This window comes from Stegodyphus dumicola, chromosome X2 (assembly GCF_044657685.1).
Source record: "Stegodyphus dumicola isolate Sdum_Otavi_A_Nest chromosome X2, ASM4465768v1".
NCBI lineage: Eukaryota > Metazoa > Arthropoda > Arachnida > Araneae > Eresidae > Stegodyphus > Stegodyphus dumicola.
In genome coordinates this window covers 124,821,656-124,842,570 of record NC_140781.1, presented here as the reverse complement: position 1 = coordinate 124,842,570, position 20,915 = coordinate 124,821,656, and the positions used below count along the sequence as shown (strand labels likewise).

The 20,915-nt window shown below is 31.2% G+C and overlaps 1 protein-coding gene across 9 annotated transcripts in view; it reads left to right on the top strand.

Annotated features, from left to right (window-relative positions):
• The window catches only part of LOC118187517 (mitogen-activated protein kinase kinase kinase kinase 5-like), a 170,604-nt gene that overhangs the window by 32,797 nt on the left and 116,892 nt on the right, over window positions 1-20,915 (top strand). For 8 of the 9 annotated variants that reach the window (XM_085809411.1, XM_085809413.1, XM_085809409.1 and 5 more), the window contains exons 3-7: window positions 6,879-6,969; window positions 8,366-8,430; window positions 8,544-8,690; window positions 13,667-13,739; window positions 15,873-16,067. In XM_085809411.1, the coding sequence (XP_085665537.1) occupies window positions 6,879-6,969; window positions 8,366-8,430; window positions 8,544-8,690; window positions 13,667-13,739; window positions 15,873-16,067 (571 nt within the window). Of the gene's footprint in view, window positions 1-5,287; window positions 5,403-6,878; window positions 6,970-8,365; window positions 8,431-8,543; window positions 8,691-13,666; window positions 13,740-15,872; window positions 16,068-20,915 lie in introns of those variants that run through there. The other variant, XM_085809415.1, reaches the window with a different exon arrangement.

The window sequence follows — 20,915 nt, the reverse complement described above, 5'->3', positions numbered from 1 at the left end:
ATGTCACAAAGAAAAATATAGAGATTTGTGCAACTGAGTTCATTGCAGTATTAGCTGTGAAACTAATAATTTTTCATAATACATTTTTCTTCATTTTATAATAATAAATAATAAAAATGTACTATCTGTATACATTTTCAATATTCAAAAAATAAATTTGAAGTTATTTTTTATCCTTGTAAGTTACATAATTTATGTGCAGAAATTTTTATTTTAAAATCATGTAGCTCAAAAAGATTTTTAAGTGTATTTATTTAAAAGATCTATCATAGGAAATATACTAGTGTAATTCTAATGCATATACTTAAGACACATGTTACGGACTGACACAACCACTGATTTTCAAGGACTAAATATACATGCTAATTTAATATTTAAACTAAAAAACTCGGCAATCTCCCTTGAAAATTTAGAATTAAATATAAATTCTTATAAAAGCATCCTTTTATATTAAAATGTTTCAGTATTACTGATTTTTCTAATATCCTTAATATCTACAATGGAAAGTATTAAAAAAAATACCATTCTGATATTAATGTGTATTTATTAAAAATCGATTACAACAGCTAAAATATTAAAACATAGCCTGATAAAATTAATAAAATTTTAGCCGCATAAAATGTTCTATGACATTAATTAATATTAATGAGAAAATTGGCTTTGTTCTCATGGTCTTGCAGATAAACAGATCTTTCCCGAGTTCGACTATTTCAGTAATTTAGAACAACTATTCTTGATTTATGAATATATTATTATTATTACACTTACATTTAAAAGTGGAAAACGTTATTCAAGGTCTTGGGAATAGTTTTCAATTAACTGATATACACTTAATATTCGTAATAAAAACATTATTAATACTGGTAAGCATCACGCATAAGAAAAATTTATAAATCTTACATCGTTTTTTGCAGAAATTTGCACAGATGTTTCATAATTAATTGATTTATTCATTTTCCCTTAACACGGCTTGTTATAAGTACAGTGATATCCGGCATTACTTTGAAACAAATATTGTTAATGCTTTTCCTTGAATAACAAAAGACTGTACATGTCGACATCAAGAAAAGAGGAACCATTTCCAAGCATATTTTTTAATTTCTTGCAATAGCCATAAATTTCTAAATTCCAAAAATCAATTCATTTCAGTGGAATATCTGCTATCGACTCCATTGTAAACATAGCACATGCGGATATTGTTGTTCTTAAACACATGACCACATTTTCCCTCTTCTTCTCTTGCAGAATGTATCTCATTGACATTATGAAAACAATATGTGAATTTGAAGTCTAGCTGCTGGGGTGATATTAATCTAAGAACATAAAACTTTTTCATTTCATTTAGTCTTCTTAATGCATTTCCTGTTGATAGCCATTGCACAGTGTAAAAGAAGATGCTTTTGTTTCATTTGTATTTTATTGCACAATTGAAAAAGTGCTCTGGAATTCAGTGAATGAGATTTTTAAGAGTTTATAAATTTTAATACTCATGCATAGTTGCAGTTATTGGATTTGAGGGCAGTTAGGCATTGGTACCTCTTAGAAAACAAAAGGGGGGACTTCCCTAAAAACATTCTATGCCAAACTAAGCCTGCTTTTTTACCTAATTTAAAAATTTCTAATAAGGAATGCCTTCGAAGTATTAAGATTGGAGATTAAGCATTGGTTCAGTAATTTGCAGAAATGTTATGAATGATTTGTTCATAAGTGAACTTTCGTATAAAAAAACATTGTGGGCAATTCATAAACTTTTACACTTCCCATGATTAAAAGCTGTGATTAAAGCCTCTTCATATGGTTTTAGTTATATTTATATTAAATTAGTTAAATTCGATTGCTATTTTGAAGCAATATTTTCCCTCATCATTTAATGCCATTATTTAGTGAATGTTATCAAAACAAGTGTGGACAAATGAGATCACAATTAAGTAGTGCCTACTGTAGAATCTACATATGTACTTGATTGTTTTATTTATTATCAAATGTTTTTACTAATAAAAATATCAATTTTTTGGCAACTCTGTAAGGATGACCAGTTTCAGCGATTAATTTTGGTATTTCACAAAAAGTTTTAGACCATGACAAAAATGCAAATCCATTGTTTTCTTGGTAGCTATGAATTCTTTTTTTAACTTATAAAGAAATGTGTTAGCGTTTTTACTGTGGATGTGTTCATTTCAACGTTAAGTCTGTAAGCGGCAACGCCATATATATATATATACGGCTTAGAATATTTTTTGTGATATCTGTAAGAACGTATATCTATATGTGCATATTAAAATATGTCAAAGAAATTAAGGCAATATGTCAAAAGAAAACAAATCCATGTATGAAATACCAGGAGAGTTTTTACATTAAAATAAAAAATAATTTGTTCTCATAGTAGTTTTGGGAAATTTGTGTTTTCTTAGCAAAAACCCTGGCTGCTCAGAGGGTTAAAGTTCTGATAGAGCAGGTTTAGAACATTACGTAATGCATAACATATAGAAATTTGCCCTCAGTGTTGTTTATGGAACCAAAATGTATGTAACTTCTCTGAATACACTAGAATATAGGCCATCTCCTTTTATGTAAAAGTAGGAAACACTGTATAGTGTGAACGCCATTCTTAGAACTCATGCCTCAAATTCAGTAAATACAAAAGAAAGGAAAGAAAAAGAAAGAAAAACTCTGTCCTCTGATATTTAATTTAAGCAAAGCAAACAGAAGTACAGGCATGTGCAAATGATTTGGCACTTTATTTTCAGCTATATTCCTGCCACCATACTGCCTTTGTATGGTTTACTATGAGCAATGAGACAACAATGACTGTGACATTGTAGGGTGTTGCTGATGCTGGTGGAGAGTTTTTTTTATTTTTATTAAATGAATTATATAATAAGTAATCCCAGTTTATCATTGTTTACTTCTATTCTATAGTTTCACATACACACACACAAATCCTAGATTTTCATTTTTTAAAAAGTGATTTGACATTATGTTTCCAGGGATCTGGTTCTGGATTTGAATTTGCCATTTGGGAAATGCTGATCTAAGTAGTTCATTTCTACAGCACATTCATTGAATTCAGCAATTCAATGAGGTTAATTACTGAAGAACTCGCAAATAAAATGGTCTTCATTGTATAGAAGAATCTTGAATGCACATAATTTGCCTTATTCAACTGTAGTTTGTGAACTGAAATTTATGTTATCATCCCTATTTCATTGCACAGCACAGAATATTCTTGAATTCAGTAGATGAGATTGTATTAGATTTGTAAATTTTACATACTTGTGCATAGTTGCAGTTAAAAGTGGCATTTTCTTGATGGCCAGTGCTTCTTAGTGTATGCTGTCTATGCAGTCTTGTGCTGAAACTTTTATCCTGATGAAAGCTCTTCAACACTAATGATTTTGCTGAACAAAATAATAGTTGGACTTAACCTACTCTTTTACACACACACGCACAAAAAAGAGACAGCAGGCACAGCTCAGGTAAAAATACCGAGTCTCTCTTCTAATTATTCCTTTGCTGTTGTCTTTTTACTTCAATGAACACACATCACACTGTCTTGTGGGTCCTAGTTTTTTTTTTTTTTTTTTTTTTTTTTTTTTTTTTTCGGTAAGTTTCTGTAGGTCATTTCTAAAAATTTTTTTCTGCAAGTCTCAGTACAGGTAAATATCCAGAAAAACTTTTCTTTAACTTTTTACTGTTGCATGCCTTTCAATTTGTCAAATGGTAGTATCCATTCAAAACTGTAAATTTATATCTTCACCCCCCATGGTTTTTCTACTAATATCAAAATCATCAAGAAAACTTTCAGTAATACTAGACTTACTTACAGACATTTCAGATTTTGATACTGAATCACAGGAAATTAGCTGCTCTTAAGAATCTGCAGTTATTAATGGTAAAAAAAAAGCTTCAACGACTACGTCAATAAAGTTATCAAACCAGCACTAAAATACATGCAAAAAGTTAAGCACTGAAAAATAAAAACTTGCTAATACATACAAATAATGTGAAACAAATGCACGCTAGTGGATATCTAGTGCCATTTATGTGATTAATTTGATATTAAAAGTAGAAAATATGCAGGCAAAGCAATAAAAGAAACAGAGGAATGAGACTGCCTGTACAGTGTGCGGATAAACCAGCAAAGATCTGAAAGCAGTGCACATTCAAAACAGGCAAGTGGTTCATCACAAAATTTTGCTGTTTACTTGTGATATTTGAAAATTTCATAGTTGCGGTTTTTCATCAACACCGGATTTTATATTGAAATATTTTTGAAATTCTTGGGTAAATTTGCTCCTGCACCAGCTTTTAAAAAGCTATTTTATTTGCATTTTAGCGTGTGCAAATTTCTGATATCCATTGGCTGATTTATAAATGCATAGTTTCAGTGAAGGAGTAAAACATTATCATTTTTTAAAACTGTGATTTTATTAGTAGTAATAGATGAACCGAAATACAGTGGTACCTGGTATACACCCGCTTTTAGATATATCCAACTTCGTATATGTACTTCTTGGACATGAAAAGTTTTGGCATGTGACTCAAATTGGATGAGTTATGTCTGAGCACACTATACTTGTTTACTCCTTTTGAGACAATGGTATGACTGCCCATGAGCATCAGAATGCCTTTTGCTACTTTTCAGTAAAGAGCTTGCACTATAATTGAATTTTCAAAATATTTGTATTTTTGCATGTAGATCTTTTGCAAAATGAGTGTTAGGAAAGTTAATGAGAAGTAAAGCAAAGGAGAAAATTAAGATAACCATAAAGATGAAAAAAGAAATTATTGAAAAGTATAAAGATGGCATGTGTACCCAGGATTTAGATATTGGATACCACAAGGCAAGTACAATGGTGCCTATGATCATGAAAAATGAAGAGGCTTTTAAATTGGCTAACGTTGCAATGGGGCTGAAATTGGTTATCAAACAAAGATCAGAGACATTAGAGCATGTTAAAGAGTTCTTTTGATTTGTATTGCAGAATGCATTTTTTTTACAGTGCTTCATTTATGCACAGTAAATATTTCACAATCTATCGACACAACCTTTGAGTTAACATTCCTAGATTTTCCTAGATTTTTTAGAGAAGTTTTTTTTTTTTCATTTTGAATGTCTGGATTTCATACTTTCTACTGTATTACATGATGCTGAAATTATATTGTGGTGTGGTATTGCTTTATTTTTCATATATACTGCTGGCTGGCCATTAAAATAGGAACACCAGGAAGGAATGATCTGATGAAAGTCAAAAATCACATGAAGGGAAGAAGAGGTTGGTGGGATATGCAAATAATTAGTATTTCAGCACATTTGGACGACGCAGGAGGGAGAAATGACATCTGAACCCACTGCATAAAAGAAAAGTTTTGCAGTCGATTTCTCATTCGGAAAGTGCTTTGTAAGTTCAGAGTTTGCTCTGTTTTTGTTTGAATATCATGTTATGTCTCGAATAAGAATAAAAAATGCTTACCAGCAAGTGTCGAAATTCAATAGAGGCAGGATTAGTGCCTATCGGGAGTGTGGATTATTGTTCCGTGATATTGCCCGTCGCACTGGTGGACATCCAACCACTGGCATGCTAATGTGAAATAAATGGGTTGCTGAGGGTCATACTGAACAACATGCAGGATCTCAATGCTCTCCCATGACTAATGCCCGAAAGGAAAGACATATAGTGAGGTCAGCTCTTCAAAACCATACAACCACATCATGTACCATTAGTCAGGAAGTGGGAATGTCTGCAGCATGCCCAGTATCTGCTCGTACAGTGTGTCAGTGTTTGCTGCAGCACGGACTATCAGCATGGCGACCATTATTTCGGCTTCCCTTGACAGTGCAGAATAGAGAGAGATGATGACTCTGATGCGCTGAATGACAAAACTGGATACAGGAGTGGCACAATGTTGACCTTTCATAGGAGTCCCGGTTCTGCCTGCAATATTCTGATGGCCGTATGAATGAGTTGCCCGTTTCTGTCATTCAACCCCACCTCGACTCCATGCCTAACAGGGTAAGGGTGGTTTTAGCTGTCAGGGGTGGCAGCTGTTCCTACTTATTTTGCACCCTGTAAATCCCAAACTGCTTACAAATTTAATCCTTTTGTCTTCATGCTACATTGTTTACATACAATAAATATGTTTTATATTTATTTTCCTTCATAGTGTTGCAATTTTAATGGCAAGCAGTGTAGTAGAACCATATGTTTTTTGCAAATTAAGAAGGTGCAGCGGTAAGTTGTACATTTCATGGGGTAAAAAATCTCCTTGAAACTAAGTGATAAAGTTATTTTCTTCAGTTCTCAATTTTTCATCAATTAATACCTGAAACTAATCTAAACTTGGTGCTGTAGCTTTTTAGCATGCCATCCCAAAAAATCTCTTTCTGGACGTAGGTACATGTTTTGTTGAAAGGACTTAGCCAAAGAATATTAAAATATAATTATATTGTAAATACAAAAAGGGAGAAAATGGTTGATTTTATGCAGTTCACTAGTTAGGTATCAAATGTTTTTCAACATTCTTTTGTTATCTACTCTAAGAGTCATTCAGATTACATTTTATGGGTTGCCACATTTTGTTTAATGCTGTATTGATAAATCTTAGGATATGTGGGAGAATAAGCTTACAACAATGAAAAATTCCTAGTAGTAGTAGTACAAAATATTGTCCTGAATGTTGAAGCATGAAAATGTAGCTGAAATAAATTGAATTTTATGTAGTGTAATGTATTGTGTGAGCTCATTTATACATGTATGCAATGAAAAGTTTTTCTGTATCTGATATATTTTCTAATTTTTATTGGTAATTCTTGGAATTTTTAATAGTTTTTTTAAACATTTTCTGATAATTCTCTGAATTTTTTAATGCTATTTCAGGGGATGATTTTGCTATTATACAGCAAGAGATACTCATGATGAAAGGTTGTAGACATCCTAATATCGTGGCGTATTTTGGAAGCTATTTGAGGTAATGCATCTATAAAGTGAACTGAGCACATATACAAAATTAGTCAGAAAAATATCTGGAATATATTTTGTATTTAGTTGTCAATTCATAAATATTCATAAATAATTTTTGTTGAAATAATTCATAATAATTTTTTCATGAGCCATCCAGACGGTATAGTGCTTAGGGGAGCTGACTGCAATACCGTAGGGCCCGTGTTCAAATCCCAGAGAAGGCATGGATGTAAATTGTCTGTCCCTTTATAGGAAGTAACGGTGACCACCTATTGTAACAGTGGCCACCTATTGTAACGGTGGCCACCTATTAGGTGCCTCCACAATAAAATGGCCACTTCTTCTGGCCTTAGTTGTCAATGTTGAAAAAAGAAAAGTGCCTACCGTTCGATAAAAAAATTTTTTTTTTTTTTTTCCATAAATACTTTTTGGTGAATTCATAAATCTTTCTTTGTTGAGACAGGATACGTGTTTCTCAAAGATGTAATAAGCTTATATATTTCAGATGACTGCAAAATTTTGTGTTCAGTTTTTGTGTCATCTGGTGACACAGAAACACCAATGTCACCAGATGACACTGGTGTTTTTTCCATGACCATGTGGTTGATGGATAGGTAGAAGCTTACTTAATATTTTAGAGATAGATATTTATTTCTGTCTGAATTGGAAATAAAAATTTTTTTATTCTTTTCCTGAGAGGTATAGTAAATCTGGTCGTCGAAGCTGGGAAGTTAGTCACAGTGCTTAATATGAGCCCCAGTTTTTCCAGAGTTGTTCAAGTGGGTAAACTGGGACTTTCAAACATTTTTTGTCATACCATGTCCAAGATATATGGGTATGTTGTTCTGAAAGCTGTATAGTGAAGCCATTATTGTTATCTGCCAGATACCAATCCTGTACAGTCCTTTTGTGAAGCTGTCATCCTATTGCTACTATGTTTGGCTCACTGAAAAAATAATCATATTGGGTAATTTTTTCTCTGCCTTCATGCCAGTTGATTCATTAGCATAATTTTTCCAATTAGTTACAGAATTTGGGCGTTCATTCTTATTTACTACAAACAACACTTACAAGCAGTTCAACTAAGCATAGCCAAGTAATATACAATATATATATTTTGCATATTTCCTTTGTGTTTTTGTCCTATGCTGGATTTATTGGCTGTGAATTCTCTATAATTTGCACATCTGGCTGAAATGTGTTTGTTTAGTTTTGAAATTATGAGATGATTTTTCTTGAGTGGTTCCCTTTATTTATTGAGAGATAGGATATGTAGAGCTGAATATTAGTAACACAGCTTCTGTATGCTTAAAAATAATTTTTAAATGTAGAAACAGAATATATTGATTTTTTTATCATATCACATTTTATGTTTAAATTTCATTAATTAAAACTCATTTTAGGCGAGATAAATTATGGATATGCATGGAGTACTGTGGAGGAGGATCTTTACAAGATATATATCACTGTAAGTTACTTATTTTTTAGCATTCAGAACTTTTCCTGTTGGTATTAGTAGCAATATGAAATATACAAGAGGAAATTTTAATTTTGTTGGTATATCTGGTATGTTTTCTTTAGTAACTGGGCCTTTGTCTGAGCTGCAGATAGCATATGTGTGCCGTGAAACTCTAAAAGGATTAGCATACCTTCATTCAATGGGGAAAATGCATAGAGATATCAAAGGAGCAAATATTTTATTAACAGAAAATGGAGATGTGAAACTAGGTATTAAGTTATATTTTTATTATTTTTTGTAGATTTTATTATTTTTTAAATTTTGACAATTGCATTTTCCGTAGGAAGTGAGAAATTATCATCAGCATACAAATATTAGCATATTGAAAATAATAAAGTATTTATTCATTCATATGCTGCGTATACAGTTATTAGGTTATAAATATAATAAACTGGAAAGTCTGAATTGCATAAATTTTGGTGTGAAATTTATTTAAGCAAGATTCTTGCTGCTATTTATTTAACTGATCAATTTTTATTATTTTTTATTGATAAATACTGTCTTGTAATGTTTTTCATACCATTAAATTTTACATTGTTTTGTAGTTGTTAAATTTAGAAATCAAATAAAATTAAAACTTTACATTCAGGTTGCTTAAATGATAGATTCAGTTCTACAATCTGGGGGAAAAAACTTGGAGTTCAAACATGTTCAAAACATAATTAATAATATGACACTGTCATGGGGAGCATGTTATGCTGTCCATACAGTATGGCTGTGAATATGATATAAATAGATTTCGCCATTAACTTGTAAATTTTGTTTGTATAAAATCACTGAAGATATAAATTATTTAATGCAAATAATGCATTCTATTTAAAAGGTGAAAATTCAAAAGTTTTAATAATTTTTCATTGGCATATTTGTAAATTGAAGCTCTCTTTTTTTTTTTCCCTATTCTCAGCAACCCTTAAATTGTACTACTGTTTTGAGTAAGCTGTTAGAATTAAATTCAGCTAATTAGAAATGAAGATCCAGTTCTAATTCAGTTAATTAAAAAAATAGATTTTGGTTCTTTTGGAGTGGGAGGAGACTAACTAAAATTTGAAATTATGGATTACAAATTTATGTTCTGTGTTTATATTATTTTAATGTTTTAATTAAAACGGCTAAAAGTGATTTTTACTTATACATGTTATGGATAGCACCATTCCTAATATATTTTAGCAAAACTGGTTTAAATAATTTCGAAACCCCTTCAAGCTGGAATATGCGAGCCTCCTTGTAGGGTGACCTTTAAAATTCCATTTTCTATAGTTATATAATATGTTAGCACTAAATTTTATTTCAAAATAAAATAAAAGAGGTTTTTTTCATAGTATATTTTGTGTATTAGTTTTCAAACTTAAGTTTTTCATATTCAAATGAAATACAAGCAAAGTAAAAACCTCTAATGTGAAACACACTTTCTGTAAATTGCATTCATGCATGCCTCAAAAGAAATTTGCTGTTTGAAATTTCTACATTTGGTGTCGTTGAATTGAACACGTTCCTGTAAGTATATAACAAATTCTTTTGTAATTTTTTTTCCTTTTTGAAATCCATTCACCTGGATTATTCAGTAACACTTAGTGTCATTCTAGTTCACATTTGCATGCCTTCTTGTTGAATTACTTTATTAACTGCATTGACATGAATAAAGATATTGTACCAGATCACAAGATATAACAAAAATATAAAAGTCATAGTTTCTTTTAACAAACTAGATGTCTCACGGAAACAAGTGGAAATAGAATTTTCTTTAAGTTGTTCTAAGACACGTATTCTTAAATTTATATATAACAGATTTAGTATTTACAATTCTCAGGGTTCAAATAAAACATTGGCAAGCTGAAAGTATGTCAAGAAATTTGGATCCTTTCCCCAGGTGTTCATCAAAATTGGGAGGAAATTTCCCTTTGTCATGGGCGTGGTTTGATTGCTCTGTGTGATGATGCACCCTGGGCATTGTTCTCGACGATGAGATAGCTAAATGACCAATGGTTATTGCATATGACAATAGCAATATGACTTATAAAAAATTTTAAGAACTTCATAGATGTGGGAACTACATTAAGTCTTTCCCCTCACACACAGAGTGCAGTTTTTGAAGCAATTTTAGTGCGATTTTTAAAGTTTTAATTGTAATCTTAAAAGACAAATTCATGCAATCAACAGAACAAGATATGTAAATGAGCTCGTGGGTTCTCTTTTAAAAAATGCATGCATGTATCCCTTTTTTTTACCTTTCAAATTTTCATTATTGTATGACTGTTCACAGCAGTCTGCAAGATACCCTAAGATTAAGATTATATAAAGCAATAATTTATTGAGCATTGTTCCAGTATGTGTGATATTTCCTATTTCAAAATATCAAAACAAATATTCTTAAATTGTAACTGATCTAGATATACATCAGTATAAATCATATTCAGCTTTTCTTTATGACTTATGTTTGGAGTGCACTCTAGAACTGATAGAACAACTGATTTTAATTTTTGTTTCTGATACTTTTTTTTTTATATAAATATACAGTTTTTCATTTTTAATATCCTTGCCAATCTTCTCACTTCAGTATTCATCTGAAATGTTTATTTACTGTCATATTAGGCAATTAATTCAAGTTCTTTGAGAAAGTTTTGATTGACTGTATCTCCTAGCTTCTCATGATAACCCCTTAAAGGAAGATTTTTCTGTCCTGGAAGAATAATTGAGAACAAGCTCTCTATAGCTAGTTTCTGTCTTTTTTCTTCCTTCTCATTTTGATCTTGCATTTCTCTATCTATTGAATTTTGAGTTTTGTACTCTTAGAGGCACTTTTTTTCCATTGGCACATATGATCTGTTTGATTTTGAGTTAATTTGTGATTAGAGAGAAGCTACAAGACTTTTCCAATTTCTGTACTCATGTCTGACAAGAGAGTTACAATTAGTATTAAAATATTTGTACAAATAGCAATACACAGTGTCCTTTTTCTCTAAATATTCAAACCAATAATGCTTCAACTTCTCACAGCTGGAAAGCTAGTGAGAGAAGTGATGAACACTAAAACATCTTGTTCCTTTATCTGTGGGAAATAATTTGCTCTTCACAATAAATATCTCTATGTTTATTGAAGACAACTTGTGTCATAGATATGGTAACTGATTGATGCAACTTTAGACTGTTTATTTGTCTTGCAGATTAGGAAAATACAGAATGAGAATTTCAAGCATTATAATTAATCCCATTTTTTACATTTTGATGACTGCAGAATTAATAAACATAATATTTGCTAACTGAAAAGCTGTTTCCATACAGATGACAAATATTCTGTATGTCAACTGCCAATTTCAGAGGATGATTTTTCATTATTATATGTAAAAAATGTCAGTATGTTAATTTTTGGCGAGATTAGTTCTTTTATAAACCTTTGTATACTTTTAGTATAGCAAGTCTTTGTCATAATAAGCAAAAGCCATTTTCTGTATCTGCATATTTAATGAACTGTAGCCGTGAGAGGATTTTTTGAGTTCTTATTTGAAGTTTCAGAGGTGTACCTGTATTTTTATTTGTTACAATGTACTATTTAAATATCTGTATTTTAATTTCCTAAATTTGCATGATTTGTACTAATATATTAGCAATGAATATTGTTAGAAATCTTAATTGTAGATTTTAATTAATTCTGTATGAGTCTTTATGTGATGGGAATCCTCTGATTTAGCATATAAATTTGGTTGATAAACATCATGTTAGGTAGTTTATTTGGAGAAAAATCATGTATTCAGCTACCATATTGTGTGGAAGCTCTTTTTTTCTTTATTTTGAAACCATGTCATTCATGTTGCTGGTATTTAAAATGTTCATCTCTAAATCAGGCACTATATATATATTTAAAATGAAGTCATTCTTGAATAAGAGTTGATCTTGCTTTATAGTTAATATTTCAAAATTCACACATATAGAGAAAACTTATTCTCATATTATGTTATGGATTCATACCACATATTTTAGAACTCCAGGCACTAAGTTCTAAAAAACTGGACCACAGCATAACCAGATAATAAAAAAAATCCTGATTGTTTTTTTAATTTCCTCCTCATCATATTTGGTCATCAGTTCTGCTTGTCCAAGAAAGTTTTGATAGACTGGATTTCCAGACCTTCATGGTCGCTTTTTAAAGGAAGATTTATTCTTGCTGCAAGCATAATGACAGAAAACAATGGAAGTAGAGAGATTGTCTTGAAAGCTAATCTCTCTGTAACTAAATACATGTACTCTACTGCAAGTGAAGAAATTTTTTACTTATCTGGTTTTATTTCATCAGAGATCATAAGGAAAAGTAAACTATTTTCATTTCCTTAAAACTGAATGCAAAACATGCTTTTTTGACAAAAAGGAAAAGAAAAATTGTAAAGCTGGATTCCAAGTAATTGGAGTTCTGTCATAATAGATGGTGATGATAATGATAGGGGGTGTCGAAAGGAGTGTAGTTATAGAAAAGATGGAAAATGCACTTTGAATTTAATAATAAAGGTGTAGAAATTTGGAATTGATAAAGTCTGCTGTTATAATCAAAACCCAAAATTTTTAATTTTCGAATATCCCTTACTCTCAATAGACAGTGTGATTACTGTTTTCTTTTGATAGAGGATATGAACATTATCTTGTATGAATGTCCATTGAGATTGAAATGCCGTTAATGTGGGTGTAACTGGAAGAAAGTAGTTTTATTATTTATAGAAGTAGATACAGTCAAGGCACTTTGTCTTAAAAACTATTTTTTATTATATTTGTCCTGAAAACTATTTTGAACATAGTAAAGGTAGTGGGTGAAGTTTTTTGTATTTACACACAAGTAAAATGTGAAACTTGTAATTCTTGAGAATGATTCTGAAAAGGTTGTGCATTTAAATGCAAAACCAGTTGCATTTAGATGTGGCTGACAACAAGTATTGCATGAATATGTACAGTATGCTGGTGTAAATTATGACTTCGTGTATCAGTATTATGAATGGGCAAATGGTAAAAAAAGAAAAAAAATTGTAATGAAATAAATGTCCGTAGGTAATATTTCACAGCTTTTATCTTGTAAGAGATTATGTACAAACAATCGATGCTGAAACCATGTTTTTCTTTTCTTTTAAAGCATTAAAACTTGGGTGTGCTATTTCTTAAATTTTGTTATCGTTGCCTCTCAATAGTATGTTCTTTTACTTTTCAGCTGATTTTGGAGTTTCAGCCCAAATTACTGCAACAATAAGCAAGAGGAAGTCTTTTATTGGAACACCTTATTGGTAAGTTTGTTTGTTTATAATGTAAACTTTTAAACTTCCTTTTGTTGTGTAAGTAGGTTAAATACAGTGGTAATTTTTGCACAAGAATTCTGTTTTTCTCAGATAATTAAATTAAAGTATATCAATTTTATTGACTGATGGTGATCTGAAGGGAAAAATCAAACTAATGAATAGTATAAGCTAACTCAAAATTATTATGTTTTTGAAGTTTTCAATGGCGTGATGAGCTACATATGAAAAATTTATGCAGCTTTTGCTTCTTATTTCATTAGAATTCAGTACTTTTTAATGTTAAACCAATGACTCCATGATCGCATTTCATTCATTCTGACATAATCATTCTGCTAGAATAAACTGCAATTTTTTTAACTATTCAAGTTTCTGGACAGTTCTGGCATGAATGCAACTGAATAAGTATGGATGAGCCAAAGATTGCCTCGCCACAACTACACAGTGAGTGATAAAGGCTATGCTAGATTAAGTATGAGATGAATATAATGTCATCTCAACATTGCTTATTTAAATCGGAAAGTATTACATAGAATACTTACAAGCTGACAAAACTTTTTCTGTAATGAATCTTTTTTTTTTTTTTTTTTTTAAATCTTTAAAACTACAAGTAAAACAGAGTTGGATGAATCATTCTGAATCATCCTCTGCATTATGCAGAAGGGGATGATTGGTGTGCTGAGAAACTTTTCCACATGCAGTAAAGCAACACGAAGCAGTAATACTTTAGAAAAATTATCTTAGTGTTTCATTATTAAGCTTGATTTGTATGCAAATTTCTATTTCCCTTTACCATTTAAAAGTAATTATTTTCCTGTCATATTATGCTTTTTAGCAAATTCTAGTAAATTATCTAAATGCTGATAAACTCAAACTTGATATGTAGAAGAATTTGCGCTATGTCTTTTATTGGTTAATTTATTCTCCCAAAAATTTCTTTGATGCAAAGTGTTCTCAATAGGAGGACATAAGATAAATAGGAATTTGGAGAGAAAAATAAGCTGCAAAAACAAATCCATCCGAAGAAGCAGTTTTAGACTTTGAAGCATGTTTTTAGAAGTATGTGTATAAAAAGAATATATCAAATGCACAGATACATTAAGATGCTTTAAATAAAGATATTTTTAAGTTAGTATCAAATGTGTGTATTGGGATGATGATACAGATATTCTTTACCTGAGACATACTGCAATTAATTTTATGTTTAAAATGGAAATTTATTGGATGTTTGAATTTAATAAAGTCATTGTTTCTAAGGTAACTTGGAAATTGTAGTTAGGCTGTTTGTTATAGAGGCAGTATATTAAGGATATTACTTGAATATGTGCAGAAACTATTTTTGTATGAGGTCTTGTGAAAAAAATAAGGAAAATGTAAAATGTTCCAAACAAGTTTAATTAGCAGCAGTTCATTTTTAAATTAGCTCATGATGTGGTTAAATACTACCCATATATATATATGTACTGTTCAAATGACATGCTTCTAAGAGTTTAATTGTGGAGATAAGTGTATTTTTTTTTGTTTCTTTATGAAGTATTAAATAATCACATTTTTCTTGTGTTTTGATAAATGCAGATATGTGAAGAGGCTTTGTTTCTTGGATGCTGAGTTGTGATGTACCTTTTGAAATAAATTACACACATCATTATTGAATTTATATTTTTTAACCCTGTAAATAGTGTGGTCACCTTTATCTTGTCATGAGATTGTTTTTTTTAGCTTGACTTATTTTAGCTTATAATTTAAATTATGTTATTTTTTATGTTCTTCATTTATGTAAATATCATTCTTCATAAATGGAATTTCATGAAAACAGACTAAAATAAGTAATTACACAAATTTTGCCAATAGAAGTTGTTTAAATACATCATCAGCAGTTCCAGAAACCTGTGCCAATTAGAAGGTTAATTATGTCCCCCCCTAGGAAGATTGAACCAAAAGAAAAGGAACTTTTAAATTTTACAACAAAAAATTTTAAATTTTATGTTAATGTGCTTAAGTTTTTTTTTTTTTTTTTTTTTTTTTTTTTTTTAAGTTTTATATTTCCTGTTCGTATATTTTGAGATATTATTGTTTATCATACTATCTTTATTACTGTACAAACTAAATTAATTTTAATCTTAGGATGGCTCCTGAAGTAGCTGCTGTGGAACGAAAAGGTGGTTACAACCAGCAATGTGACATATGGGCTGTTGGTGTCACTTCAATTGAACTTGCTGAATTACAGCCTCCTATGTTTGATTTGCATCCAATGAGAGCTTTATTTTTAATGTCAAAATCAGGTTTTAAACCACCACAGCTGAAGGACAGAAATAAATGGTAGGCATTATTTTTTATTGTACATTCCAAGATATTTCTTGAAAGGAGTATTTTTTCAATTTTATTGAAAATGTGCATTTATGAACGATTGTAGTCAATAATGATAATAATAATATAAATTGTTAAAATATTAATACAGTTGTGCTCTCATATCCCCAAATAGTAAATTTCGATACAGTGAAAATACCTGCAACAGTGACTGATTGGAAATACTGTATTACATGTGATACTTGTGATATGTACAGATGCTGTCTAGCTTAATAGTTCTCAACCTGTTTTGACCCATGTACTCTTTTCAGCATTGCTAGAAGATCATTACTTTCTTAACAAAACTCCAAAAAATGCATATTTGTTTATTTAGATTTGGATTACTTTTTAACTGCATGGGAGGAAGCAAGTGGAGTCTGACTGCCTGCATCTCACTAAAACTATGAAACTTTGTTATGGATAAGAACCCCTGGTCTAGCTTAATTGGTAAACTGAACACAGTATGATACTTTTGACAAAAAATATACTGTAAGCTTGTATTACTAAAGGCATGGAGTATTATTTCTGAGTATTATCGTATTTGACGGCATGTAAGACATACTTTTTTCCCTAAATTTGGTCTCAAAAAAGTTACCTGCATCTTATACGTGAAGGACACAGGTTAGCCAGTTAGTTTATCCGGGCTAAAAATAGCTTTCACAACTGAATGCTATTTTTAGCCCGTATAAAGGTCTAGACACACATAACTTTTTCTACATCTGCCATAATTATTTTGCGCATGTGTGAAATATCTGTCGCCAAACAGCGGCAAAGCTCGAAGCTGATGTCGAAGTTCGAACAGGTTCAACGGTCACATTACGTCTATGGAGCCTTTCCTTCTTTACATAGACTTTCTTTGACTCAGCCGACACACGTGTCGGTATCGGTGCTACAGTGTATAAACGTGTTGGTATCGGTGCTTAAAACTATTTGTTTAAAAAAATACCCTGTAAAATATGACTACAGGAAACAAGAGCTATACAATTCAGTATAAACTAGGAGTGTTAAACTACGCCAAAGTGCATGGGAACAGAGCAGCAGCAAGGCATTTCGGTCCACCACCTACCGAAAAAATTATATATACTTGAAGATCAACTGAAGATTGCTAAAAAACAAAAACATAACCTTCGATGCCCAGCTCCATCTTGGCCTGAACTTGAAAATGCCGTAAAAATGTGGGTGATAGATAAGAGGAAATCTGGGATAAGTGTTTCAACCAAACTGATAATCAATGAGGCCAAAGGATTTGCAGAAAAACATGGGAATCAGAACGATATTCTTGTTTTCGATGATGATAGTGAAAAGGATTTTTATGGTTTTGAAAGTGATTAAAGTTTAATTTTGTGATAGGCAATGTTTTCCTTGAATCTGTGTTTTTTGCTGTTTCTACTTTATTTTGTATTATGCTTGATTGCTTGCCATTCATTCATTTATTCATTATTGAAATTTACATATCATGTTCAAAATAGCTTGCCGTTTGTGAATTTTCTTAAAAAAATATGTTTGGTAATTGCATTTAATGTCTGTTTATTTGGCTTTTAACGGAACATGAGAACTAAAAGAAACCACATTTTAAGTTATTGTGGTCTCACACGGACTATTGAAACTTTTTTTCCTTTTGTGTGGCCTTCTAAATAAGGGTGCGTCTTATATGCCGTCAAATGTGGTATCTCCATGAAATTAAGAAATTCTGACTTTTTAGCCTAATCCTTAAAAGAGAGTATAGCAGTGAAGTGTTCACTCTGTGAAAGACTAGTACTTTAGTGAGTGGCCAAAATAAAAGTCATTATTTTTCCATTCCATTGAAACTTAAAGTGTGGGTACTGAGCATAACTAAATTTTATTATTTTAAATTGTTAGTAGTCACAATATTTTAGATATCTTACTTTTGTTAATTCTCAAGAATCAGCAACATCAGTTTAGAGAGTAAATGTAAAATAAACAAATTTTATGTAGCTTAAAGCAATATAAGTTAATTTGTACTGATTGATACAGGGTTTGTCTAGAGCACATCCATTCACATTTTGTCTATTAATAATAATTTACTCTTGTAACATGATTTGGTATGCTTTAAAATTCTGGCATATATTTTGTGTGAAGACTGCACAGTTTTCTTTATTTCTGTTTTCCTGTTTATACACGTGTTGTTCTTGGCTGTTAATGTTCCTCGTGTGTCTTCTTTCCTGCTATTTTGTGTGCATTTAAAATATTCAGACATGATGTTTTCTAACCGAATATGTTTGCAGCTTTTTTTGACTGAGGATAATAAATCCTAGTTCCTCTTAGAAAAGCTTCCTGAAATGATTAATGGGATGTAGTTCCTTTTTTGTAAGGAATAATTTCTATTTTTCCATTATATAAGCAAAAGTACTGTTTTAAGGCTACTGAAGTGGTGTTAATAGGAATTCAGGTTCAGTTGCTATGTGATAGGTACTCTTGTAACTTCTGAAAAATTGTTCTTAAACTATGTTTCTATTTTTTGTTCTGTAGTCTAGTAACCAGTTGATGAGCGATAGTTGATTGAGCAGTGACAAGTAATCAACATTCCAGCTTATCCTGAAGATCCTACTTAATGTTATGGCATTTGTTTGCCCATTTAATTTTGTATATTTTCAGATGATGGAATAAAATTGACTTCCATTGTGAGCAAGTTCAGTTGACGTGCTGTAATGAGAAGGAAGGATTTCCAAAATGCTGCCATGGTATGCAGTTCAGAACTTAAATATTAAGAAGTAAAAACTGAGAAGCTAAATTCGGAATAAGAGAAAACTTAATTGCTCCTACCATGTGTTTCTCGCATTCAGAAATAACATTATCTAAAGCCATCAAATTTTGAAAAATGTACTCCTCCACCTGATTATGAGCACTTGAAAGGCCAGATCTGGAACTTGTTGTAATGTCTGTGCCATATTTATCATATCTGAAATTCTAAAGATATGCACAAATAGTTTTTCTGGGCTAACGCTGTTTTGGGCTAAAAATCATCACCCGTTCCATCTTTCATCAACAGGAAACACCCTTGCTGCAGCATGATTTCCATTTCTTTCCACAAACTAAATGACTTTGCATTTGAAACCAGCACTGTGCTGTTTTGTTTGGCAGGAACTATGCCTTCGATGTTCACTTGAAAATCACGGCTTCAAATCGTATTTCACCACCTCTGTATTTCATTGTTGGCATGCCAGTTGCACAGTTTTACCTAGCAGTTGCTGCTAGTTGTCTACAAAATTTAAACATGCTTGTTGACTTATGAGATTATATACTGTAAATCATATCTCTTGAGGACCTTTTCCTTATAGCCAGCGACACTGATGTCAAGCAATGTTAGTGTGATCAGCAGCTTGTCGATAATAGCACAACCATCAAGTGCCATCATCTCCTACTGAGTTCCGTCATTGTTGCAGCAATGGTACTGAATTGTTGCAAGTAGTAGTGAATGCTGCCTGATGATTTTGTTTGAGAATAAGTTTAATTTTTTTATCCCAATTTCTTAGGTCTGCTGAATTTGTTATGTTTTGATGTTTCCATGAAGTTTCTTTTCAATGAACTGTGTTTGTGATGGAGGCTTTCTTTGATTTTCTTTTGCTAAAATGAAGCAATAAAAATTAAATTATACATTATTAGATTTGAGGTTCTTGATAGTTATTTTTTGAACCGTTTGGATCTAGTGTCAGTATAAGCACCATATCAACCCCACATAAGAGGATGGTTTCTCCTGCCAAGTTAGTGGCATCCTTTTCGAAATGTAAGGTTGCTAAGTTTCGCATAAATGTAGTGAGAGGCAGCAACATTCTGACCTTAGCTGAGTGATTCCATTCAGTGAAATATTATACAAAGAATTATTAGTTTATGTTATCATGATATGATACATAAAATTCTTTACTGGTTGTTTATGTTCCTCATATTAGAATGGCGCCAAAATGGATGAAGTAGTTTCGATTTTAAATATCCTTAATAAATTCAACCACTCTCTGTCTATTTAAACCAAACTGCATACATTTAATAATAAAACATTCACATGTAAACATTTAGTGTTAATACAGCAATACAGATAAGCTTTAAAATAAGAATTACAATAGTTTATAGGTCATTTACATTTTTAGCGACCAAATTCTATGAACAACAAATCTCAAAAGCATGTTGCCAACGCAGGGCAACGAAAAGTGGAAATTAATTCGATAGGCATGGATGTAAACACTTGTTTTCTTCTTTCTAGGTATTTCTTTCTCCTGATGAGGAGGGACCTTTAGCTGCCCTCGAAATTGATTGTTTCAATATACTTATGCTAAATACAAGGTTGTTTTTACGATTTTGATTGTCACATTAGCGTGTTTCTCTTCTAGTCAAGTAAACACTGGTTGTAAAACATTATGAAAGTAATAAATTGGTTCATTGCAATAAACATTCATGGCAATAGAAATAGAGTCTGACATTCTAAATGAGCACAGGCTTCTCTTTTATAATTTGCACTTCAGCTGCTGAAGAAGAAGATTCTGTGTTTAAACCTTTGGTCTTCAATAACCATTGTTCGGCATGTTATTTTAACTCAGTTTGTTGATGTTACTGCATTGAATAATGCTTGATCGCACATCTGAGGTAAAATGTGGTTTCTGTTACGACTTCCAAGTATTGTATAAATGTACTTATATATTGAATGATAAGAAACTATGCTACTTTCACTAATTTAGATGTAAAATAAGGGCTAGACACAATTTGTTGGAGATAAATATGAGGTATGGTCCTTTTTTTCCTGTTATTCCTTTTTTTGTGTATATATATTTTATTTTTAGTAGTGTTTGATAGGGAATTTCGAAATTTAGG